The sequence below is a fragment of the Mus caroli genome, unplaced genomic scaffold, assembly GCF_978045245.1.
Source record: "Mus caroli unplaced genomic scaffold, Mus_caroli_1 scaffold_7, whole genome shotgun sequence".
NCBI classification, from domain to species: domain Eukaryota; kingdom Metazoa; phylum Chordata; class Mammalia; order Rodentia; family Muridae; genus Mus; species Mus caroli.
In genome coordinates, this window is record NW_028227262.1 from 97,131,820 (window position 1) to 97,158,403 (window position 26,584).

A 26,584-nucleotide genomic window follows, 5' to 3' on the forward strand; every position below is an offset into this window, starting at 1 on the left:
CTTTATAAAAGGTTATAAGTAGGCAAAGCGTGCAATTGATCTTGTGTGATTTCCTTTCCATCCCTTTCCTTCCTTCCTTCCTTCTTCTTCTTCTTCTTTTTTAATGTTTATGGGTGTTCTTTTTGCATGTCTGTCTGTCTGTGCACCATGTGAGTGTGCCTGATGCCCACGGAGACCACAGGAGAGTGTCAGATTCCCCAGGACTGGAGCTACAGACAATTGTGAGCTGCTATATAGGGACTGGGAGTTTAACTTGGATCCTCTGGAGAAACAGCCAGTGTTCTTAACTTCTGAACATCTCTCCAGTCACAAGTTTCCTATTTCAGTTAGGATTTTGGTGTGATTTTCTTTTTTAAGAACTCACTGTCACATAAAGTTGTCCCATAACACAGCCCCTCCATCCTATCCCAACTCCCGCAGCCCTGCATGTCAACTTGGATTCTGTACTATTTCTTACAACTGAATAAATCTATAATTATCTAAATAAAAATTTCAAGCCCGGCATGGTGGCGCACGCCTTTAATCCCAGCACTTGGGGGGGTAGAGGCAGGCGGATTTCTGAGTTCGAGGCCAGCCTGGTCTACAAAGTGAGTTCCAGGACAGCCAGGGCTATACAGAGAAACCCTGTCTCGAAAAAACAAAAACAAACAAAACAAAACAAAAACAAAAACAAAAAACAAACAGCAAATTTTTTTTTTCATGGTCCAGCAAGGTTCTTGACAGATTCTAACTTTATAGTAAATGTGCGTGGAAGAATGACAGTCATGCCTTGTTGACATGGACTAGACTAAAAAAAGTACCAGTTTATTTTGAAAACAAGTTCTGAGGAATTGAGTTGGTAAGTTTAGGTACCAATTGTGGAATTACTTCATTAAAGCAGCATTTGTTGCCACTCTTCTTGAGATGTACCGGCTAAAAGCTGCTGACCATTATAGTTGAGAAAGGCTGCCGTGCGCCAGGTCATACCTACAGCTAATGCTAACTTTCCACAAATACCATGCATCCCAAGAAGGGCCATCAGTCTCAAGTCAGATGACCCAGAATGAAAAACGAGGAAGGGGAAGGGAAAGGGAAAGCAGGAAGCTGGCATTTCGTCCCTTCTGGAGTATCCCATCTGTGGCAGCTGTAATAAGTGCAGAGGCGGCACTGGGACTCTTACCTTGGACCTACAGAATACATGGCCAGTTGGGTCACTTGAGGAATTTAATGTATCAGAACTGTCAGTTATCCAGAATGCTTAATTTGGAGATGTCGTATTTGTCTCATGTGGGATGTATTGACTAGATCATCAAGACCTCCAGGGTGAATACACCATGGTATCACTGCATCCAGCAGTAATGTAATATAAAATTCTCAGCATTATTGAAAGCTATTGATTAAATATTTTAGGTTGCACAGCTGCATGCCTGTGAAGTTTAACTATATGATGTTATATCTGCCACCAGTTATGGTTACAAGCCATAAAAATACTCAGCTCCCAGAAAACAAGCACATGTGGGTAAAGTTGCACTTGGAATATCCCCTGCCAGCCGTTTAAATGCTTGCCAAGTTCTTTGTAAAGTACTGCAGTAACTTTGGGTTGTTGGGTTTTGTGTTTTGTTTTTGTGGGTTTTTTTTTTTTTTTGACATTTTCCTATTGTTTATTGACTTTCATTAAAGTTTTGTTTCCTTTTGAGGCATCGTTTACTTTGTGACCCACCCTGGTAAATATAATTTCATATAAAGTAAAACTAGGACTGCCAAGATGTCTCAACAGATAAAAGTACTTGCTGCTAAGCCTAGCTCGGCCCCCATCACCCCTGTGGTAGGAGGAGAGAAACAACTCCTGAAGATCCTCTGACCTCCGCAAGTGTACCACAGCACACATGCCCATACACATACACACCCAGATAAATAAATGTAGACAGATGATTAATAAAAGTAAATCTAAGCTTTTAGTGTAAAGAAGGATCCTTTTATATCTTTATCTAATAGCCTTCATTTTTAAAATATGCACTTACTGAATAATTACATTTCAGGCATAATTATACCCATCCTTTTCTTTAATGATTTTAATCTTTTCTATAAAATGCTGATTTGTTTTGCTTAATACCTAGTTATCATTATTTTCAAAATCTGATTTGTGGTACTTTTGTCAATTTGTAACTTACTGACCAACCGCTTGTAAATTTCTATTTTATTGATGAAGACAGTAAATATTAAGTAGCGAGTATGAGGATGGTTATATAAATGTATTCAATTTTGGTACATGTGTGGATGTTTTGTGGTAATTTACACCCTTTTCTGCTCAGACACACAAGCATGTATATTCCTCTGTGCTTTATACAAATGTACATACACTTAGCTAACTGCCTAGGGTTTAGGCCTGTGCCTTGGTGTTACACATGCCTATGTTTTGTATCAGTTACATCATCTCCTTAGCATTAGATATCAGAGAGGTATGTTTTGTTCTTAAATTCTGCCAGTTCCTTTTCTTCCACCCATTAAACCCCAAGGCTGAATTTGGGCTCAGACTTGTTTTCTCTTTGGAGTCCAGAAGAGTTTCCTAAGGCAGGCACTGACTGGAGAGGACTGATGTGCCTTTTGCTTTCAGTCTTCTGGGCCCAGAGTGATGGTTGTTTAAAATTCCTGTGACCACTGGCTGTGCTAGAGCAAGCTTGTGTGCTATCTCCTCTGACACTTGCCTCACAGAAACAATACTGCTTTTGCTTTTGTTGGACAAAATTGATACCTTCTAATATAAACAGCAGAATAAAATGGCTGCTATATTATAAACCATAACCAGACTTTTTTTAAAAGAGGAATTATGATTTTATTTTCCCTGAAGTATTATTGGCAAACTGTACCCAAACAATTATTATACTTGCCTCAGGGGATGCAGAAAATGTATGCAGTAAAAATAAGACTTAAAACAGTCTTTGCATAAATCAGCACCATTTTAATAAATTTAGAGTGTAGAATGCTACTTAGAAGCTTATAAGCTGCCTTATCTTTGCCTTTCATTTTGTAACTAGATCTAGAAATAGTGAATCATTTTGGCACCTGGATGAAGGTTAGGGAGGCACCTTCTTATTTTTGAGCTGTCTTTTCTGTAAGGGTAACTATACTGTTGCTAGTTTCATTGCATATTTATTTTAAATATGTATGTGATAAAGTACTCTACCTGGTTGCTTCCTAGTTATAAACAGTAACACATTGTTTTATATTCTCCCAGGGCAGGAACTAATTTTACTCTTTCTGACTTCCTGATTTCCAAATTGTAGGCTTTTGTCTAGATCTCAGCTTTGTCAAGTAAAGAGTATCTGACATGTATCTGACATGTTCATTTATTTTTTTTTAAAGTCTGAAAACATCATCATTTGTGATCATGGTGGTCATCAGTGGGAAGGAGCCAGGGAGTTGTGAGTCTAGTGAGTGTTGACATTGGTGCACGCAAGTTTGAGGTGAAACAGGGTGTTTCTGTTGCCTCAAAGGATCCACCTATAGCATGCGTGCCTCGTAACTATGAAGTGAGAAGCTAGTGTGACAACAGAGAAATGAGTCCAGGACTGCCCCAAATGGAATGACAGTGCTGGGACAGTGAGCATCGTGTGCCTCTGTGATGGCTAGAGCCAGGACAAGGGGATGACTTCTGAAAGAATGGTTTTTTGATCCCTGTAATTTTGAAATAATTTTGAATAACAGTTAGACTATATCTTTTTATGTTACAGTCTACAATGAAATTAAAATAATTTTTGAATTTATTTGTTTGTGTGTGTGTTAGTATGCCTGCCATTGCAAACATGGAGGTCTAAGAATAAAGGATTCTCTCTTTTTACAGTGTTGACATTAAGGGATCAAGCTTAGGTGACAAATGTGTCTACCTACTGAGCTCTCTCTGCAGCGTTCACAAAGATTTCTTTAATATTGTTTGGTCACTTTTATTTAATATGATGACAACTCTTTCCTTTCCTATTACTCCTTTTTTTTTTTTAAGATTTTCCTATACAAAAAGCCTCACCAGTATTGTTTTTTTAATTTTATTTTTAAATTTGATAATATTGATTTATTAGAATAATTAAAAACACAAAAGTCCTGTAATGACAGTCCAGTAAGAAAATGCTTACTACTAAAATATCAGTGTAATCCCTGTAAACCTGAAGTCTGAGACTTAAGATGACACACTCTTAGAACATATAAAACTTCAGTTGATCAGACTCATTATATCTAAAGATGAGCTAAGGCCTGAGTCACAGAGAGTTAACTCAGTTAAACACACTAGTGAGACCAGTGTCACTTGTTCTCTGGGCATTAGCATGGGCAAATTGTGTTGCAAGTTTATGATGAGTTACTTGGGTTTCTGAACATGAAAACTTTGTGTATATGTGTACACACATGTGCGTGTGCCTGTGTGGCTGTGATGTGTGTGTGTGTGGCTGGGGGGTTCTATGCATTGCGTGTGTCCAGGCATGTATGTCTGTGAGCATGTGAGCAGATGACAGAGGAGTGCATCATTGTCCTCCTTTGTCATCTCATTTCTTTGAGGCAGAGTCTGTCCTTCAACCAAAAGCTCAAGTTTTTCAGCTAGGCTATAGCCTGAAAGCCACCCTGGGGTACTGCAGGTAGGCAGGTGCTGAGAGTCTGAACTCAGGTTCCCATGATGTGCAGTGAGCACTCTTAGCTACTGCGCCATCTCTCCATCCCCACATAAGGGCTTTTGAAAGAGGGTATAGGTTGCTTTACTTGGAAAATTTTACTTACCTTCATTTTTAAAAATTTTTACTGTTTGAAATTATTTTAATTGTATCTAAAACATAAACTATTTATAGACATCACTATTGCTTTAAATAGGCCTTTATCTTCCATAGAATCTTTTAGATCTGTCTGTGTATAATATATTTATATTTTATGCATCTGTGTTTAAGAGGAAATATCCGTAGTCTAGGTTTTTAGGAGATTCAAAAGAGAGCTAAAATATTTCAGTGTATATAAAAATATAGTTTATATGATAGATGTGTTTTTTAAAAGTTCTACATAATTTGAACTTGGCAATATCATTTGGTTTTGTTTTTTTGTTTTTTGGGTTTTGTTGTTGTGTCATTTTTTGGTTTGTTTTTTGAGATGAATACTTGCTCAGGCTGGCCTTGAGCTCATGGTCCTCCTGTCTTAGACCAGAATTGCAGGCGCATTCCAACCTCACAATATTATAATTGTACCAGGGACTACAGGCATTTCAAGAGAATATCAAATTGCATTGTTGGCTATTGCCTGTAAGTGGTTTTTAATGGTTCATAGAGTTTTAAGATTTATTCTTCTTAGCTGCTAGCAGATTTCACTGCTTAGCTAATTTTCTTCATATTTTTGACGCGGACATACCACCTATAATATTGAACTAGTAATATTGCTGTCTTTTTGCTCAACTTCCTTCAGCAAGGCTAATTAGAGCCACTGTCATGTAGGATTTAGTGATGTCTATAATTTTTTTATAGCGTATTCAACTAAGTAGCAAATTATTTTGCCTAATATCTAAAAAAGCTATTAGATTTTAGTATTGCACTCTTAAAATACTCAATATAACCATCTAGGACACTTATGTATAGCATCAGAGATATCACCTAATGTCTCTCTCTCTCTCTCTCTCTCTCACACACACACACACACTTTTATCCTATTCATTATTTAATATTACATATGAATCTGTTACTACTAAATAAGGTTAAACTCATGTCCTCCTGTCTTAGACTGAGTATACAGGATTGCAGGCACATTTCAATCTCACAATATTATAATTGTACCAGGGACTGTAATTTAGGTTCCTAAATTACAGTGTTGGTATTTATTTTATAAGCTGATTGTTGAACTAAAGCATAATTTGCTCAGAAATGGTGAATCTTGCCGCAGACGGTGAGTTAGAAAGTACATTGAAAGTGGTTCCCTTCCCCTTTCCAAGTCACTGCTAGCTCTCTCTTTTGGGGAACCCAGCACCTTTGCACACTAGGCCAGCACTCTGTCATGGAACTGTATCCCCTGCCCTGCGTCTTCCTTTTAATTAAAGGCATCATTTAGTTAAAGGTATCATCTCCTGGCTGTTCCTCCTCCCACTTCATCCTTATCTACAGGCTTCGCCCATGCTCCATCTTCCCTGGCTTGAACAAAGTGCCACAGCCTCCTTTCCGTGTCTTGAAATAACTCGTGGTGTTATTTTCTTTCTTTCTGAAGTAAATGATCCACTGACTATTGTCTTGGCGTCTCTCCTAAGATTCTCTGTGCTTTTGGCTTTTAGTTGCACACTTCCCTCCTTCCTGGGGTGTCTGCAGTCTGTCAGGAGTACAGATGTAAGACTTTATTAATAGCTTGGTGCTATCCCACCTAAATTGGATATGACAAGCCAGTTTATATAAAGGAGCTGTTTATGTTGTCCTTAAAAAATTATTTCATTCCATATCTTGGACTGGGAAATAATATTTGTCTTAAGTCTAGACTCTCCTCTTAATTTAACATGAATTTGCATTTGGTTTGAAGTAGCTCCGATTAAGGTTGCATGGAGTATCTCAGTTGAAATAACTATTCCAGAAATTTATATTGGGACTTTAAATATAATTTAATATTTTCCTTAAGAGTGATCAGATTTCTAGTGATCAGTACATTTTTATTTTATAAATTTATATGTATTTCTGTTACCACAGAATGCTATGTAATATTGATAATCATTTCTCACTGTGAAAATGTCTATTTTTCCATCAAAAGGTTTGAATTAACCATTAAAATCTTTTTTTTGGTGAGATTTTCTGCCAGGATTGTACTTGGAAGTGCAGAGATCAGTCACTACCTTCACAAATAAGAACTCTCCTAGTAGCTCTGTACATGTGAATGAGATATGTCCTTAGCCAAAGAACTCCTGATCACCACTGTGTACAGGCTGTAACAGTGCAGGCTTTATGAATAAGCCACTTTACTCTAGAGCCAGAGAGAAGACTTCTCTCAGCAAAAGCTGGCCTGGGGCCTCAGAGAGTCAAGCGTGGGAGTTGGGAGTGAGTGGTAAGCCTATTTGTAAACTTTGTGTTTCTGAATGTTAATTTCAGGTTTCCTCTCTGAAAGGCCAGTGTTTGCTGAGCTTATCCTGTCAACACTACCTGGTGTCAATTGTCAGGTCATGCTTAGCATGTGGACATGTATTAATCTGCTTCAGCCAGCACAGTAAGAGGCTGGGATGAATAGAAGGCTCTAGCAGATGAAGAGGGATTAACTGTGTGTTTTGAACAAACTCTTCAATCACAGAAGCAGTGATTTTACAAAGGATTAGCTTCTGCTTTTATAAATATTGATTACTGATTTGCTACTCAGAATGGAGATGACATAACTTGTGCAGTTGCTGTGGAGTGTGCTGTGTGAAGTGGACATCATTCATATTAATGGATTTGTCACAGGCATAATAGAAACAGACAGATTTATTACCACAGTCGTTGCTAGAACTGTTATGGTTAAGATTGTGTCAGCATATCTATTAAAACTTCAGGATTTTAGAAGTTTACAGCTTAGCTATAAAATTCATTTCCCAGATGGAATTTGGAATACCAGTTAAAGCCTGGCACAAATTTTAATGCATACTTTTACATGAGTTTGAAGACATTTAAGTTGAGACAGAGCAAAAAATATAGATCATTTTCTTATTTGTGTAAAATGAGTTGAATGATACATTTTATCCAAATTGCTTGGAACTAAGAAATGTTTCCATTTTCTTTAATTTCCTTTTAGATTTTGCAATATCTGTACATAAATAATGACATATTTAGGGACTTGGACTTTATCATTTAAGTTTCATATTTGCTTATACACATAACCTGAGGGTAATTTTATATAGTGTTTTTTCTCCACCTATGTTTTGAGGTCAAGTGTGGAGTTTTCCACGTGTAGTATCTTAGCACTCCAAAGTCAACAAATTTAAATTCAATTTTTGGGGGGAAAATTTTAGAAAACACTAAAAAGTATGGATATTTGTATGGAAATGCTAGAATGAAGTCCATTGCTTACATGTCCCTCCAAAAAATTAATACAAATAAAGTGAAAATTTTGAGATAGATAAAACAATTCTAACAATCGTTAAGAATCATCTTTCAGAAAAATACATTCTTTAGTCTTTTTAAGGGATCAGGTGTTTGTTTTCTCAGATCATTTTATTATTACAATCAGAAAACATTTTTTTTAAATTTTTAATATTTTTTATTACGTATTTTCCTCAATTACATTTCCAATGCTATCCCAAAAGTCCCCCATACCCCCCCCCCCACTTCCCTACCCACCCATTCCCATTCTTCTGGCCCTGGCATTCCCCTGTATTGGGGCATATAAAGTTTGCAAGTCCAATGGGCCTCTCTTTCCAGTGATGGCCGACTAGGCCATCTTTCGATATATATGCAGCTAGAGACAAGAGCTCCGGGGTACTGGTTAGTTCATCATGTTGTTCCCCCTATAGGGTTGCAGATCCCTTTAGCTCCTTGGGTACTATCTCTAGCTTCTCCATTGGGAACCCTGTGATCCATCCAATAGCTGACTGTGAGCATCCACTTATGTGTTTGCTAGGCCCCGGCATAGTCTCACAAGAGACAGCTATATCTGGGTCCTTTCAGCAAAATCTTGCTAGTGTATGCAATGGTGTCAGCGTTTGGAAGCTGATTATGGGATGGATCCCTGGATATGGCAGTCTCTAGATGGTCCATCCTTTCATCACAGCTCCAAACTTTGTCTATGTAACTCCTTCCATGGGTGTTTTGTTCCCAATTCTAAGAAGGGGCATAGTGTCCACACTTTGGTCTTCATTCTTCTTGAGTTTCATGCGTTTAGCAAATTGTATCTTATATCTTGGGTATCCTAAGTTTTGGGCTAATATCCACTTATCAGTGAATACATATTGTGTGAGTTCCTTTGTGATTGTGTTACCTCACTCAAGATGATGCCCTCCAGGTCCATCCATTTGGCTAGGAATTTCATAAATTCATTCTTTTTAATAGCTGAGTAGTACTCCATTGTGTAAATGTACCATACTTTCTGTATCCATTCCTCTGTTGAGGGGCATCTGGGTTCTTTCAAGCTTCTGGCTATTATAAATAAGGCTGCTATGAACATAGTGGAGCATGTGTCCTTCTTACCGGTTGGGACATCTTCTGGATATATGCCCAGGAGAGGTATTGCTGGATCCTCCGGTAGTACTATGTCCAATTTTCTGAGGAACCGCCAGACTGATTTCTAGAGTGGCTGTACAAGCTTGCAATCCCACCAACAATGGAGGAGTGTTCCTCTTTCTCCACATCCTCGCCAGCATCTGCTGTCACCTGAATTTTTGATCTTGGCCATTCTGACTGGTGTGAGGTGGAATCTCAGGGTTGTTTTGATTTGCATTTCCCTGATGATTAAGGATGTTGAACAATTTTTCAGGTGCTTCTCTGCCATTTGGTATTCCTCAGGTGAGAATTCTTTGTTCAGTTCTGAGCCCCATTTTGAGATTTGTTTCTGGGGGTGAGTGAGCTGGAGGGTTTCCAGTAATTGTGGTGGGGAAGAGTATGCCCCTAGAGGAATGGTAAAGAAGTTGTTCCTTGTGGGCCGAATCAAGACTTGTGTGGATGTGTGAGATGTGGATTAACTAAAGACAGCTGGGTCTCTGTGTACATTCTCATGAAGTGCCTTTACATGATTGTTTTCATGTTGTATCATGGTACTTTAATCCTTCATTGTATTGTAAAGTCTCATGCATTTATTGATTCAATTATCTGGGTCTTGTTTTAATACTTGAAATTACTTAAGATCCTGATGTTATTTTCTATTTAAAATTGTATTACGTAATAATATGTAATTCATGATCCTAATAAAGAAAATGTTTTTTTCTTCCAAACACCCTACTTCCTACAAGTAAGAAGTGCTAACAGTTCTGGGTGTGGTTTTCCTGCATTGTTTGAATACATAAAATACAGACCTTTATTTCAAATTGAAAAATGTGTATCAGTTTATATATTCTTCTGCTTTGTTTATCACCCAGACATTAGGATACAGTGTAGTTCTTTATATATTTTTATTTGTCTAGTTTGGCCTTATTTTTAAAAAGTTATAAAAATTTTAAGTAAATTATGCACTCCTTCTATATAGGCATTTTCATTTTTTTTCCACCACAGTGGTGTTTCTGTTGTGCTGTGATTTATTTTGTAGGCTAGGATGGTTGAGTAAGTTCTTAGAGTTTTTATCCACAGACGTCACTAAGGAGGTCTCTTACACCCTCTCCACTGTTGACAGTTCTTGCTAGCCTCATAAGTAAGATGGTAGAATCCTACGTTAATGTTTAGTTGGAGATGCTTGCTGTCCATTGAGTATTATTAGCAAGCACTGTGTCCCAGGCAAAGCCAATGGCATCTGAGCTTCTGGAGTACACTCGGTAGTGAAGGTGAGGAGCACTGGGCAGGATAGCAAATAACTGCACTGGTGTCTGTTCTCAGTCCCAATTGCTTTGCTTCCAATTCTTGACCTGCTTTTCTGTTGATCTATTTATTTATTGTTAAGTATCTGCAGGAGTTCACGTGGTATCCATACAAATATTTTTCTCCAAAATATTATCTGAAAAAGTCATCATTTGATAAACTAATGTTTTCACCAGTTACTCCTGTGTGGATTATTAAGAATCCTACCTGGTTTCTTAGATTGGTAACAGATAATTGGACCAAATATTGAATTGCCATAGCAACATCCTCTGAAGAATTTGTGCTTGTTTTTAAAAAATTTGATGTCGGTTTACATTTTCAATGTTCATTAGAACTTGATTGTGTAAAATTTAAACCTGTTTATATGGAAACTTAATTTAGTTGATTGATTTAATTAATGACTTAATATTAAGAATATGGAAAGTATATTATTTATATAAATTTACATAACATCTACTTTTATTGCAACTATGTATCATGGTCCATTCAGACATGATCTAATTACAGTCAAAATATTGGAAAACTATATAATAGAATATCATATCTGCCATTGTTCTTTGTTGTTTTGGAATAAACCATGGTCTGTGTGTACTCATGGGTTTGAGTAGGTGTGCAGTCTTTGGATTTTTAAGAGACTTGTGAGTGGGTTGGACTGTGCTGGTTCCTCCGGTGTTTCCTGAGGAGTCTCAGAGCTGCCTGAGCATGAGGTCCAAGGGAGGCTGCACAGCATTGCTGACATGAAGCCACACTCTTGTCACCCAGTGTGCTGTCGGCAAATACTGCGTCTTGTGGACCTTTTACCTCATTTTAACTGAAGTCTTAAACCAAAGTGGTGAAATTGTTCTGCTAACGACAACTCTTAACCAGAAAAGCTCATAGGTGATGGGGCCATGTCATCTCTGGGAGCCCCAAAGGAAGATACTCAACACAGTAGACATAACACTCATGGTTTCTCATGATCTCCTTGGGATAAATACCAGTGTCTGTATTTGGAGTTTGGTATGTAATTAGTTTTAAGAAGTATGCCAAAATTAATTCACCAAAAATGGGCACTTTTAAGGCTGTATCTTCTGCTTAAATTTCTTTTTCTTGTATCTTCTGCTTCATCTTGGTAGCTAGAAAGTTTAAAACTGATTGGTGGTCACATCTATAATCCCAGCGCTGAGGAGGCTGAGGCAGGAGGATCTGGAGTTTGAGCATCAGCCTTGGACTTAGGCTAGAAAGTGAATTTAAGGTCACATGGAGCACATCCTAAGCTGAGACGGCTGATGCTGATACACAGCTGCAGTGCAGGGTCTCTGACTTTAATGGCAAGGCTAAGGAGGCAGAGAAGTGTGAGCCTGGCCCTTGGCTTTCCCATCCTGACTGTCCTTTCCAGCTGTTCCAGTCTTTTTCCTTCTGAACTTTATGGTTCTTCATCATTTCAATAGCACCTAATCATGACCACAGAAAGGACTGTAACTGCGTCCCTTGTCCCATCATAGTGTCTGGTATATTTTGGGTGTTTCAAAGTGTTTGAATAGTGAATAAGCAGATGTGTGCAATTGGATGCTTAATGGTGTGTGTGTGTGTCTGCCTGTCTGTCTGTCTGTCTGTCTCAGGTGTAATAAAAATTTATAAAATTATTCTTTTTACTTAAAGGTAAAACTCACCACTCATACCATTATTTGTATGCCTCTAATTCTCCTGTGTTTGTAAGAATGTATGGCTACTGTATTTATCTTATCAATTTTCTTTCAAATTTGTGTTGAATGTTTTAGAACATTTTCTACAAATCCCATAAACAAGAGTTTAGAAGATGTGTTTTTTATTATTTTCAATTATGTGACGATGGCAGTGTATGGGTGGGGATGCTCTTAGAGGCTAAAGGTGTCACATGCCCTGGAGCTAGAGTTGCAGACAAATATGAGCTGCCTGTGCAGACCCTTCTGCAAGACCAGTACATGTTATAACTGCTGAACCATCTCTAGCCCTACTATTAAAAAAACCTTTAAATTAGTTTCTTCAAAAATTATTTATCTCAAAAATATATATTAATTTTTTATTTATTATGATTATTTGTGTCTCTCTGTGTGTGTGTGTGTGTGTGTGTGTGTGTGTGTGTGTGTGTGTATGTGTGTGTGTGTGTGTGAGAGAGAGAGAGAGAGATAGAAAGACATGGAGATGGGCAGATGTTGCAGTGCATGCGTGGAGGCTCTAGAGAGTAACATTGTCCAGTTGGTTCTCTCTTGTGTGGCTTTTGGGGATCAAAGTTAGCTTGTCAGATTTTTGCAGCAAACTCCTTTATTCACTGAGCCTGTTCTCCAGCCCCCTAAGTTCATTTCTTAAGCATGCTTCAGTATAATACAGTTTATATAAAATTGAACCCATGTGTCTTAAAGAAGTACATCTGAGGCACTGTCTGGCTAAGTCTAGTGAGAAAGTCAGACTTCAGCCTACTGTTGTAAAGTACAACATATATGCATAAACTCTGCATATAGTACTGCATCGAGCTAGTCTTATACATGGCTGCTAACAGGCATCCCTTTTAAAGGCAAGGTTAGAATAGGAAGTATGCTTCTGCTAGGTTTTGATTTCTAGGTCCTAGGAAAACATGCCTGAACAGCATCTGTTCTAATCCTGAAGGTTTGCTCAGTGTTCTCTATTAAATTACTGTTCAGTGGCTACGCTCAGGTGTATAGCTAAACTGAAAAGATTTGACATTAGATGAAACTCAGGACAGTGCTATTATCTGTTCATATGAAACAGACATATGCTTCAAAGTTTTACAGGCTGCCCAAGGATGGTTACCCTTGCTTGTTATTCTAGTACCAAGGAGGCTAAAACAGAGGAACTCTCGGGCAGTCACTGATTCTAGGCCACAAAAATAAGATCCTTTTTAAAAAAAACAAAACAGGTTGTTGGTGGCATATGCCTTTAATTCCAGCACTCGTGAGGCAGAGGCAGAGACAGGCCCGGTCTACAGGTCTACCAAGTTCCAGGTTAGCCAGGGCTATGTAGTGACACCTTGATTCAAAGCAAAACAAAAACCACCCACAAATTTTATGATCTATGATTGACCTGGTTTGTAAAGCTTTGTTGACTAATTGCTGATCTGTCTTGTATTAAGGTCAGCTCCATCCAGCCTTATGTCCCTATGAGGACACTAAAGATAGATTATAAATGTAGTGTAAATGTGAATTGACAAGTAAGAATGCATTCGCTGTACCACTGCATCAGCTGATTTTTAGAGGACATGCCCTTCGACTTACACAGCAATGTTACAAGATGTCAGAACCCCCTGGAGACTGGAATTACTGAGGGCTATGAGCACTTCTGAGGCTGCTTCTTAAGAACAGTTAGACAAGTAAACTCGGATGGATGAGTAGGAGAGTGTTCTCAACGTGGACTGAGGCAGGGGTCTCAGACACATGAAATAGTCTTATATGCTGGGCATCAAATATGAAACAAATGTTAAAAGGGTACCTTTTATTTTCTTTTTTATTTATTTTATACATTAATTTATTTTGTACACTCCATATTCCATTCCCTATCCCCCCATCCACCCTCCAACTGTTCCACATCCTATACCTCCTCTGTCTCCACGTGGGTATCCCCACTCCCCCACCCCACCTTATCTCTAAACTTCCTGGGGCCTCCAGTCTCTTGAGGGTTAGGCGCATCGTCTCTGAATGAACACAAACAGGGAAGTCCTCTACTGTTTGTGTGTTGTGGGGGAGGGGGGCTCATATCAGCTGGTGTATGCTGTCTGTTTGGTGGTTAAGTGTTTGAGAGATCTTGGGGGTCCAGATTAATTGAGACTGCTGGTCCTCCTACAGGATTGCCCTTCTCCTCAGCTTCTTTCAGCCTTCCCTAGTTCAACCACAGGGGTCAGCAGTTTCTGTTTGTTGGTTGGATCCCACTTTGGGCCTGTCACTGGACCTTCTTTTCCTCAGGCTCTTCTCCATTTCCATCCCTGAAATTCTTTCAGACAGGAACAATTATGTGTCAGAGATGTGACTGTGGAATGGCAACCCCCTCTCTCACTTGATTCCCTGTCTTCCTGCTGGAGGTGGGCTCTGTAAGTTCCCTCTTCCTACTGTCAGGCATTTCATCTAGGGTCCCTCCCTTTGAGTCCTGAGAGTCTCTCACCTCCCAGGTATCTGGTGCATTCTAGAGAGGTTCCCCCCCCCCCGCACCCCCAAGCTCCTATTTCCCGAGGTTGCCTATTTCCATTCTTTTTCCATTCTTTCTGCAGGCCCTCAGGGCTTCAGTCCTTTTCCCTCACCCAATACCAGATCAGGTTCCCCGCTACCCCCACCCCCCAAACCCATCCACTTTCCCTCCCCAGTCTCTCCCTTCCTCCCCACTTGTGATTGCTTTCTTCTCTCTCCCAAGTGGGACTGAGGCATCCTCACTTGGGCACTTCAGCTTGTTGACCTGAGGTACTTTTCTTAAAATGAATGTATTTACCAAACGACTGAGCCTCTTTTCAGGCTCAACATGTGGATGGAGAAGAGGTAAAAGGAAATACTATCTCCCTCAGTTTGGGACTCACACTTACAACTAATGGTGAAAGCAAAGAATTTAAAGATTTAGACAAGTTTTTATTACACAAGTTATTTAATTCCTTAGATTTGTTTGTTTTTGTTTCCAGGACTGTTTTCTTGGTATGCTTGTTGTTGGTATATAGGGAGCTTACGGATTTTTGTGTGTACATTTTGTGTTCTGCTACTTTGCTATAATTTATCGGCAGTAGAAGTTTCTGATGAAGTATTTTATGTATATAAGCGATCTTCTGCCTACCAGGACACTTTGACTTCTTCCTTATCTATTTTGTGCCTTGTTCACCTCCCTCCGCTAACACTATTGCTCTAGCTAGGACTTGGAGCACTGTATTGAACAGGACGAGAAGGTGAGAGGACTGCCTGGTTTTGTTCCTGATTTTAGTAGGAATGCTTTGAGGGTTTCTCTGTTTAGCAAGATGCTGGTTGTGAGATTACTGTGTGTTGTCCTTATTATGTCGAGACGTATCCCTGTATCCATGTCCTCTGGGGCTTTATTATAAAGAGATGTTGGATTTTGTCAGAATCCTTTCCTGAATTTAAATGAGATGATGATGTGGTTTCTGTCCTTGATTCTATTTATGTGGTGGATTACATTTATTGATTTGCATATATTGAACCATCCCTGCATCTCTTGGATAAAGCTGACTTGATCATGGTGGATAATCTTTGCCATGGGTTCTTGAATTAGGTTTAAATCTTTATTTGAGAATTTTTCTTTTTTTTTAAATTTTTAATATTTTTATTACATATTTTCCTCAGTTACATTTCCAATGCTATCCCAAAAGTCCCCCATAGCGCCCCCCACTTCCCTACCCACCCATTCCCATTCTTTTGGCCCTGGCATTCCCCTATATTGGGGCATATAAAGTTTGCAAGTCCAATGGGCCTCTCTTTCCAGTGATGGCCGACTAGGCCATCTTTCGATACATATGCAGCTAGAGACAAGAGCTCCGGGGTTCTGGTTAGTACATCATGTTGTTCCGACAATAGGGTTGCAGATCCCTTTAGCTCCTTGGGTACTTTCTCTAGCTTCTCCATTGGGAGCCCTGTGATACATCCAATAGCTGACTGTGAACATCCACTCCTGTGTTTGCTAGGCCCCAGCATCGTCTCACAAGAGGCAGCTATATTTGGGTCCTTTCAGCAAAATCTTGCTAGTGTATGCAATGGTGTCAGCGTTTAGAAGCTGATTATGGGAAGGATCCCTGGATACGGCAGTCTCTAAATGGTCCATCCTTTCATCACAGCTACGAACTTTGTCTCTGTAACTCCTTCCCTGGGTGTTTTGTTTCCAATTCTAAGAAGGGGCACAGTGTCCACACTTTGGTCTTCATTCTTCTTGAGTTTCATGCGTTTAGTAAATTGTATCTTATATCTTGGGTATCCTAAGTTTTGGGCTAATATCCACTTATCAGTGAATACATATTGTGTGAGTTCTTTTGTGATTGTGTTACTTCACTCAAGATGATGCCCTCCAGGTCCATCCATTTGGCTAGGAATTTCATAAATTCATTCTTTTTAATAGCTGAGTAGTACTCCATTGTGTCAATGTACCATAATTTCTGTATCCATTCCTCTGTTGAGGGACATCTGGGTTATTTCCAGCTTCTGGCTATTATAAATAGGGCTGCTATGAACATAGTGGAGCATGTGTCCTTTTTACCGGTTGGGACATCTTCTGGATATATGCCCAGGAGAGAATTTTTCATCAGAGAGATTGGCCTATAATTTCTGCCCCCTCTCTGTCCCTTCCTTCTCCCTTTTGTTTACTACAACAAAATGGTGTTTTCCAGACTTGACAGGGAAGTGGCATATATGAACTCAACAGTTGTGGCTTTATGCCAAGACCAGCATGGGTTCAAGCCAGACAAAATCCTACCATGAGGATTGGGTAGGGGCAGTGAACACAGAAATCCCACCCCTAGCTGAGGCACCATTGACAAGTGACAGCCTCTGTTACAGAGAAAGTTGGTCTTCTTTATGGGTGTGGCGCCTGGTTGGTCTGGCATGCTCTAGGACAGGTCCCACAACCAGGAGTATGTAGGCAGCATGAATTGGACTTGATGGTTTAAATAAACAAAACAAAAAGGGAGGTATGGATGGGCTTGGGAGGAAATGGGAGGGAGTGGAATATGATCATATGTTGTATGATATTCTCAAAGAATTAATAAAAATATTATTTTAATAAAAGGTTTGGATAAGCCCATGGGTACTTTATTAGTGCTCAGGGGTGGAGGGAGATTGATTAATTGTTGAGGAGTTTATTCCTCACTATTTTCATTTCAAGGATATGTCCCATCATGTGGTGACAGGGTATTTGTCTAGACCAAGGCTTGACTAGGAGTGAAAGATCACATGAGCAAAGAGCAGTCTCTAAAAATAACTCTCTCCCCTTCCTTTCCAGTATAAACGGGAAGGAGCGTTGAGTGGAATGAAACTGGCAAAAAGGTTATGCTAGCTCAAAGGCGTAGTGTTCCTGTAGAAGGCAGTCTAAATGGCAAGTAACAAACCGAAAACTGTAGTTGGCAAAGATGAGGCCCAGAAACTTAGCAGGAATTCTGCCTGAAGTCAAGACTGAATAACTAAAACAGATTTGTTAATGGTAAAATAGTAAAAGAGGTTTTAGATTCCTCACAAGTCTAGTATTTAAATTGGCCACCAACCTTCTCATAAGAAATAAGAAGGAAATGAATAAGATTCTGTTGTCAAAATGTCTTTGAATCACTCTGATCCCTTACACCTGTTCATTCAAGAAAAGAAATGAAATGAAAAGCTAATTGTAAAACTAACAAGTTAGAACTTCCAGTGATTTTTAATTCATATCTAAAGCTTTTTAAAACTTGCTGTGATCCTCTGAGTTTGAGGCCAGCCTGGTCTACAGAGTGAGTTCCAGGACAGCCAGGGCTACACAGAGAAACCCTGTCTCAAAAAACAAACAAACAAACAAACAAACAAACAAACAAACAAACTTACTTGCTGTGGTCCAGGGTAGTTTTTTGTTCTTGTTGAGGTTAAGCTGTGTGGAAGGAAGCAAAGTGACCGTTTGCTCTACAGCATATTTGGTTCAGCCTTCTTACCATCAGATGGACCCTAGCTTCGCAATTTTAAAATTCACATCGCATTAAAAGTCATGTAAAGGAGCCCGAATCCAGATGCTGTCTGAATGCTTCCGACCTACCCCTGCCTGACCTGTCCGAGGGCCTTTACATCAAGACTGCAAGTTGCAGTGTAGAAGACCCAGGCCTTGCTTATCACCTTGCTGGGTAATAATTAGTGTGTTTTTATGCTGGACTGTACTGGAGCATGACACCGTGTCCCGCAGCAGGATGTTAGTTACAATGTCTGATATTTTGATTTGCTTTAGAAAAGTGAGATTGTCTAAATAAATAAATAAATACATACATACATAAATACATAAATACTCATTAAAAAATAGTTCAATATCTTAAGAATACCAAAAACTTGTGGCCTTTTAACCCTGTGGTTAGAGTGGCCTAGAATACAAGTTAATTTTTTCTTTGTGCCCTTAGTTAAGATGTAATTTTTTTGTTTATTGTTTTTACATTAAGAAAAGGAAATTGTTTTAACTAGTTTAAAAATCACAGTAACCTGTAACCTGTACGGTTGCCCAATCAGTGTCTCACGGGGAGATGGTATTCCGGAGTAAGGCAGATGTCCTCTGTTGCTCCTACTCTATAGAGCAGTGTAGCTGTAGCTTCCCTCTCTTGATGGCTATTGTTTCTGCATCTGGCAAGCCTCTGCCCTTTGGTCTCATCTGAATCTTATTGACAGCATACTACTGATAATTGTGAGGAGGTCCAAATGGTGAGAAGATTCAAGTTTTTAGGGGAAAATTACTGCTTTACATATAACAAATTACATTCAGAGAGTTTAACTCTACCTATCGTGTTAAACAAATCATTAAGTCCTTCTGAGGATTTAAAGATATATTTTAAGGGTCATTACTGGTATGGTTTTGCTTATAAAAAGTATACATGGCTACTAAATTCTAGATATTGGTTAAATAGCTATCACAGTTTTAAAAAGTAGAATTTCAGTTAAGAAATTGCTTTCCCCTCCCTTAAATAAAATACTTTAAGAGATATGAGGTAATGAGAACTAGAATATTACTTATGACATTATATTTTACTGGGATTTATCAGGTTAATCAACTTTTTTTTTTTTCTTTTGGAGTACTCAAGTTAAGTGATACATTCATCCTATGGAGCTGGTTTCTCTCTTCCTTCCTTTCTCTTCTCTACCTGTTCCTGGTCAGTAAGATGAAAGTATTAGTACCTCAAGAGTTTGACAGATGACTCAGCAGTTAAGAGCACTTGCTGTTCTTGCAGAGAGCCTATGATTGGTTCCCAGGACCTACATGCTGGCTCATATCATTTGTGACTTCAGTTCCAGGGCATCCCACACTGTCTTCTGTCCTTTGATGTTACAGCATAACACATGGTGTATAGACATACATGGAGGCAGGATACTTAGACACATAAAGTTAAAAAATTAAAAAGTACTTTGCTTCAGAATAACTTGTTTTCCTTTTGAAATTTGAAGAACATTTCAGTTATTACATTGCGTGTCTTTCTGTCTGTCTGTCTGTCTACATGTCTACATACCTATGTGGAGGCCAGAGAACAATCCACAAGTGTTATTTCTTTCCTTCTCCTCTACACACTCTGGGACTTGACCTCAGGTCATCACGCTTGGTAACAAGCACCTTTACCTGCTGAGCCGTCTCAGTAGCCCCAGAGAACATTTGTTTTGCCCAGTGCCAGTAAAAAGATTGTGGTATGACAACTTGGTGAGACCCAATTATTCCATAATATCCTGGCTAATTTAATGGTTGGGCCAACTTGTTTTCCACTTAGATTCTGTTTCCGTACTTTGTTTTTGCTTTTGCTTTTTTGTTTTTGGGGATTTTTTGTGCTAACTATCTACATATCTATGTATCTATCTACCCATCTACTTATGTCCTACCTACCTATCATTTCTCCTTTCAGTTATCCATCTTATGAACACCAGGGAAGTTACTGAGTGACTTGTCACATGTGACCATGAGTTTCTAAGTTTAAGCTTAATTTACAGCTTGATCTTTAAGGTTTGGGGGGTTTGTTTTGCCTTGTTTTATTTTGTTTTTGTAGAAATCTGCTGTTTATGCTACTTCTATTCAATGATCTAGTCTTAGACTCTTAAATGCCTTATAAAATCCTAAACATAAAACAGATTCACTCTCATGATTCAGGGTTTCTCTGTGAATTCAGGTAGGGGGAGAGAATATTTGATGTGGACTCAGGAACAAATACTGTATTTGATTTGGGGGAAAATCACTTTGTTTGGCTTGGTGGAAGTAAGAACACACAGGTAAGAGTTGATGTTCATTGGTCCAGCAGACACAGAGAAGCGTCTCTGGTTCATCTGAAATTCCTAATGGCTGTATTTGGGATTTGTTGGGTTTCTTTGTTATAGTTCTGTTTATTGAATTTATATTGAAAGTATCACCCGTCTGAGACAATCAGCTGCAGCATAAGCTGCATTTGTATTTAGGAGCACGAAAATTTTTTCCCCTACTTGAAGTTTACAAGAGGAGAGAAGGGAGTTTATGGGATGGATTTGAAGTAAGGTTGCTATATCTGATTTGAGTAATTGCAGTAATTAAAGGTACATTGAATGTAATGAGTTGATGTCAGCATGGCTTCTCCAGAGTGAATTACTCACTAATTTTTCTTTCTCTCACTTTCCACAGGAAACCAGTTTCCTCCCATTGCAGCCCAGGACCTTCCTTTTGTCATAAAGGCTGGCTACCTGGAAAAACGCAGAAAAGGTGAGCTAAAGGGCTAATGAGAAGCCTAAAGCTGGCTGGTTGGTTGGTTTTTCATCCTAAGATAAAGCATGGTTGTGGCATAGTCATGGAAGCAGTGGTCTCTTTAGGCAGTGTTATAAGAAGATGTCGAAAACCTTATCCAAACATGAAATGCCAGTTTTACATAGTTTTTACTAGCAAAGCATTAGCCTGGCTGTCAGTGCAGCCTGGGATTTGTAAACAGTTCTGGAGCAGTGCCATACATCTTGTGGGAAAGCTTCAGGCTATGACTGTGTCCTCAAGGTCGGTGTTTCTCACCAGTAACCAGTATACACAGCCTGCTATGGCTCGGAACAGCCTGGCATCTCATGTGGTATCTGTTACCTGTTTCAGTGTCCCTCTCCACTTGATAACTGGGACTTGGCCAGGTGGTCTCCTTTCATCACCAGCATAAAATTAAACCGGGTGGTGGGCAGTCCTGATCGGGCATGAAAGCATCTTTATGACCACACAGCTTCACTTAGCTTGTCGCTGCAGACCTTCTGATCATGTTCCACATGTACTGCTTAGTTTTAAAAATCTTTTTAAGCTGAAACTTCTAGCTGAAAGAGGTAGTAGAAATAAATGACCCAAGTCAACCCTTCCTTCCCCTTTCCCTTTTATGACAAATTTGAGAATGAGACCCCATGGATCAATTATATCAAGAATGTGCAGTCTGATACCTTTTTGAGACTGTGTAGAGAAGGTTTGGTGACCAGACAGTTAACACCATTGTAAAGGGATGGGAAATACAGATTAATGCCAGAGGTAAAAGGAAGCTCAGAAATTGTCTTAGCGGACTTTCCCTTATGAGGTGAGGAAATGCTTTATGTAAATCATGTATGGTATCTAACCTGCTCATTTCTCCCGCTTTTTGGCAGATCACAGCTTTCTGGGGTTTGAATGGCAGAAACGATGGTGTGCGCTCAGCAAAACAGTGTTCTATTATTACGGGAGTGATAAAGGTAATGTTGGCATTTGTTTATATCAGTTTCCATTGAATGAGTTTGTGATCATTTTCCTACAGAGTGAACAGAAGACAATATGGAGAAAAAGCTAAGAATTTTTGAGAATTATAGCTTAAGACTAATTTATATTATCTTTCATTATTTGATAAATGTTATCAATTGCAGACTGCCCTAAAATTTAACACACTTACGTTTTTATGAATTATAAAAGAAAGTAAGATAATTTTCCCTCATATGGCTTTTCACTCTAGTAAATATTTACCTGGACTACAGTTGTAGAACTGGAGACAAATGAGGACCATGATGATAGGAGATAAAAGTTTTTGAAGACAGGCAAAGTAGTACATCTATTTTAGATAAAATTTAATGAATACATAATTTTCTAGCCCGACTTTACAGATGCCAACAGCAAAAGCAGATGTATATTGAGTTTGCTATATTCTGGACCCTGTCTAAGCAGTTTATCTGTCTGCCCACTTAGGTAGACAGATAACATAACTTGTTTACCTCACAGCATGTCAGTGAAGTAGGTCCATTATTAGCCTATTTGATTACTTATAATGTTTTACTAGCATCTATTAATTATATATAACTGCCACAATCCATGTGTGTGGGTAGTGGTTTTGCAGTTTGCCATGGGTCTGAGGTCTTGATCCTTGGTGAGGCTAGGTCATTGCTCCCTTCCTTCCTCACTGCTCGTCTTCTTCCTTCACATCTCTCCTTCCTTCCATCCTCCCTCCCTCCCTTCATTCTTCTTCTCCTTCTTTTTCACCCAGTGAGTTTCATTCAGGTTACAGCAGTGTGTTGGATCCCTCCTTCCCCATCACCCATTAACTGCATGTGAGTCCTCAGGAAGCAGAGTGGCTGAGCTCCTCTGACTGCATGTGCATAGCCACATGTCCAAGGTTTGTGCAGTTATCTGACTCATTTATCTTAATGTTAGGAAAACAGAGGACTGAGAGGCTAAGTTTGTGCAACATCCATTCTCAGAGTGGTAAAAGGCGGGCCTGTATTTATCGCTCAGGTTTCACTACTGACCCTGTCTTAACTCTTATACTTTACAACTTTATTAACTAATGCACATTTTAGTAATAGTTCACATAATTTTAGCTCTTATTTGAATAAGTGAATCTGCAAAATAATGAAATTTAAAATCTAAGTATTTGTAGTTTCGCCTTTTTCCAAGGGAAAGCAGATCAGAAGGTAAATATTGTACAATAGACATCACTGCTCATAGAGATGAAATAGCCAACACGGTATATACTTGGTTAATATTGTATTATGAAACTATTATTTTATACAATGAATATGCAATAATAAAATATTTTTTTCCATTTGAGATCTTTTTTAATTAATTTATTTTTCATACTCCATATTCCATTCCCACCCACCCCCATCTACCCTCTGACTCCACAGCCCACACCTCCTCCCCACCCCTCCCCATCTCCACGTGGATGCTCCCGCCCTCTCCACCCCACCTGACCTCTAAGCTCCCTGGGTCCTCGATTCTCTTTATGAATAGTATAACACACATATATACAGTTTATGTGTATATATTTTACATAAAACAAAAAAATTAGTGAAAAATGTCTCAAATACGTTCTCTGTCCTTAGAGAACACAAGAAGAAATGAAATAGGTAATAGTCACGCAAAGGAAAAGGGATAAACTCCCAGTGCCACTGAGTATTGCTTTTCCCATGGAATTGTTATTGATAAATGTGGGTTGGAAATTTGTTTTATTTATCATTTATACTTAGAGAATTTATTAGAACAATATGCAGATGAAGTTATTGTATTTCAGACAAATTTGAAGTTTTACACAATGCTAGAAGTCAGTCTTCCATTTTGGTTGGTGGGACTAATGACTTTAGAATCTAGCAGCCATTTTGGATCCTGTCACTACTACATTCCATGTTGTAAAGGCGCCTGTGAGGTGGTCACAGCCCATGCACTTCCCCTCCTGCTGTGAGCAAGTCAATGATGGTGTTAGAAAACTCAAGGCCAAATTCTGTTACAATCAGCACAGTCACAGTGGGAGCTGCCATTATAGTGTAGTTTTCTACACTATTATGACTTTCGATCAGAATCTTACCATTTCTCAAAAAACAAACAAACAAACAAAACAACAAAGGGCCTTTCCTACTAAACCCAGAAAAGGAAGTTTCAGATGCTAGTGACTTTGCTTCAGCCATGCTTCTCATTTCTATGCCCCAAGGCTCTGTGATTACTGATGTCAGGTTAGTTCAGAGCCATCAAGTCTTCCTCAAACCCAAAGGAGTATTTATATTTTTCTCCAGAAGCCAACATTATATAAAGAAATTCTGGCTCACATCTTTGAGATAGTACGTTTCCATTCCTGTTTGTATTGGTAGACCTTATGATGCTGTAGTCCTTAGCATTTTGCTTTTTTTGTGCTCTGGGATTCACTTAGTTACCTCGGCTACTTGTATTTCAAAAGTTAGTGTTGCCATGTCCATCACTGTGTTGATGTTTAAAGACCTGATCTGGTTGTGCACTGCCCACTGCTGTGCCTTCCCACGTGTTCTAGGCCTGTCTGCAGGGTGCTGCCCACTGCTGCCACTTTATCTTTTTTCAGGAAATCGTATCAAATAACATTTTAATTTTCTTTTGTGTAGTCAAGTAGCTGGGTTGTGTAGCTTTATTGTGCATGTGAACCATTACCTAATCCTTAGAAAGAGCTACTTAGATATATGAAAACTGTAAGCCTCCAAGTAAGTAGGATTGAGATAAATGGTTCATAGAGGCACAAGGCAGGCTTGATACCACTCACGAGGTTAAACCATACTTCATTACTGTTATGACATGTACATAGCTCACCTTTTCTACCTTATTGTGCGTGCCAGAAACCATATTGACCTATCAAAGTAGTAATGGCTTAGAAGTACTGTCATCCTCCAGGGTATGTAATGCACTTACCTCTGTACCCATAAATATTGTCTGTATTTATTATTCATAGCCATTCAGGTCCTTAAGTAACAACTGCATGTAGTAGATGTTTTATCACTTTGTGAAGTCCCATCCATCCTCTCATATCCTCTCTTTGCCTATGATTGTCATGGGTCTCATCTGTCAAGCATTCTACATCCTAGATATTCAGATTCCCATTGAGGCATCCATTCATCCACTTACTCATTTATTCACATTTTTATTTGGTAAACAGTTTTAGATAGTTGATATAATAAATAGTGAGAATCCAAAGATCCTTAGAGGTGCTCACTGCTTGAGTTGCATGAGTATCAATGAGAAAAAGATAAGAGGCTATGAGAATGGATGTAGGAGTTAGGCAGATAGACATAAATTCAGTGAGGTATAATAAGTAATTTAAGTTAAGTACCTTTGGATCACAAAGGAAGGGAAAACTAACTGCTAGTTTTAGGAGCCTTAGGGGAAACTTCACTGAGATAAGGGCATTTTATTGGGCCATAAGGAATGAATAGAAGTTTATAGGTAAAGGCCATGATTTTAATTATGTGTCTGTCCAAAATTTGTATTTGGAGCCACCTCCAAGAAAATAGCGTTAGGATGTTGGGCATTTAGCAGTGATTGGACCATGAGGGCTTTTATACTCATGAATGACCCAGTAAAAATGTTCAAGTGAGCTCTGAAATCCCTCGTTTGTACTTCTGCCTTGCAAGGCCACAGTGTCTCTGCACTGGAGAATGCAGCACAGCATGTCCACCTGCAACACAGGGAAGACTCCTGCAAGACCTGCTGGCATCTTGGTCTTGGTCTCTAATCCGTTAGGACTTTAAGAAGTAAACTCCTGGTGATCATAAATTACTCAGTAATGGGTGTGTAAGGCAGTGCAGTTGGGCTAAGAAAAAACACAGGGTAAAATTAATATTTCAGGTGAGAGAAAAGCAGAAATTCAGCACAGTGAAAGCCCTTGGATAAGATCAATATAGGGAGCCAAGCTGAGACATAGAGGATGGAAGGAGCTGCATTAGATTAAAGACATAGAACAGGTTGGTAAGCCTTCTGGGATTCTGACAATAAGGCTTCTCTAAGGATTTTATTTTTAGTGTGGACTTTAGGCAGAAATCTATATAATCAGACTTGGCTTTAAGGGTGGATTGAGATGGAGAGAGATTGTCAATAGAACCATTTTGGAGGACATTGAACTCGCCTAAGCAAGAGAAATTAACACAGGGCTACTGAGTGAGAGCAAAGATTGAATGTAGCTCTCTAACTCCACAGCTCTGTGTTCCCCACAATTTGTGGTCATTACCCAGCATTCCAGGGTGTCTGTAAATGACGGCTTAGTTAGGAGTTTGTTCCAGACCCTGGGTTTTGGGTTTTTTCCCTTTTCTATTACTTTTCACACGATCCTGAATCAGCATGTGAAATGAACTTTGTGCTGCTCCCCTTTTGCGGAAGAACGTGATGGGCAGGTCATTGTACCTATGTGTTTCCAGGGCTTCACCGCCTTCCTTCTTCCCAGTTAGCTGATGTGCCAGTCCTCTGTAGTGAGTGAGCGCTACAGGAGGTTGGCCATACCAAGTCATCCTAAATACACACCAAAGTTTCTTTAACTAAAAAGAAATGTTTTACTTTGGGTGTTTGGGTGTTTTGTCCACAGGTACATCTTGCACTCCATAAGTACCTGTTGCCCATGCAAGCCATGAGGGTTCAGAGCCCTGGAGCTGGAGTTAAAGCTAGTTTCAAGCCACTGTGTGGATGCTGGAAACAAACTCGGATCCTCTGGCAAAGCAACCACTGAGCCATTGCTCCAGCTCCTAAAGACTCTTTGTTTAGCA

At 39.2% G+C, this 26,584-nt stretch overlaps 1 protein-coding gene across 1 annotated transcript in view; it reads left to right on the forward strand.

The window, feature by feature from the left end:
• Nucleotides 1–26,584, forward strand: part of Skap2 (src kinase associated phosphoprotein 2) — a 154,550-nt gene that overhangs the window by 69,045 nt on the left and 58,921 nt on the right. The window contains exons 5-6 of the mRNA XM_021165675.3: nucleotides 20,742–20,819; nucleotides 21,719–21,802. Of these exons, the coding sequence (XP_021021334.1) occupies nucleotides 20,742–20,819; nucleotides 21,719–21,802 (162 nt within the window). The remainder of the gene's footprint in view (nucleotides 1–20,741; nucleotides 20,820–21,718; nucleotides 21,803–26,584) is intronic.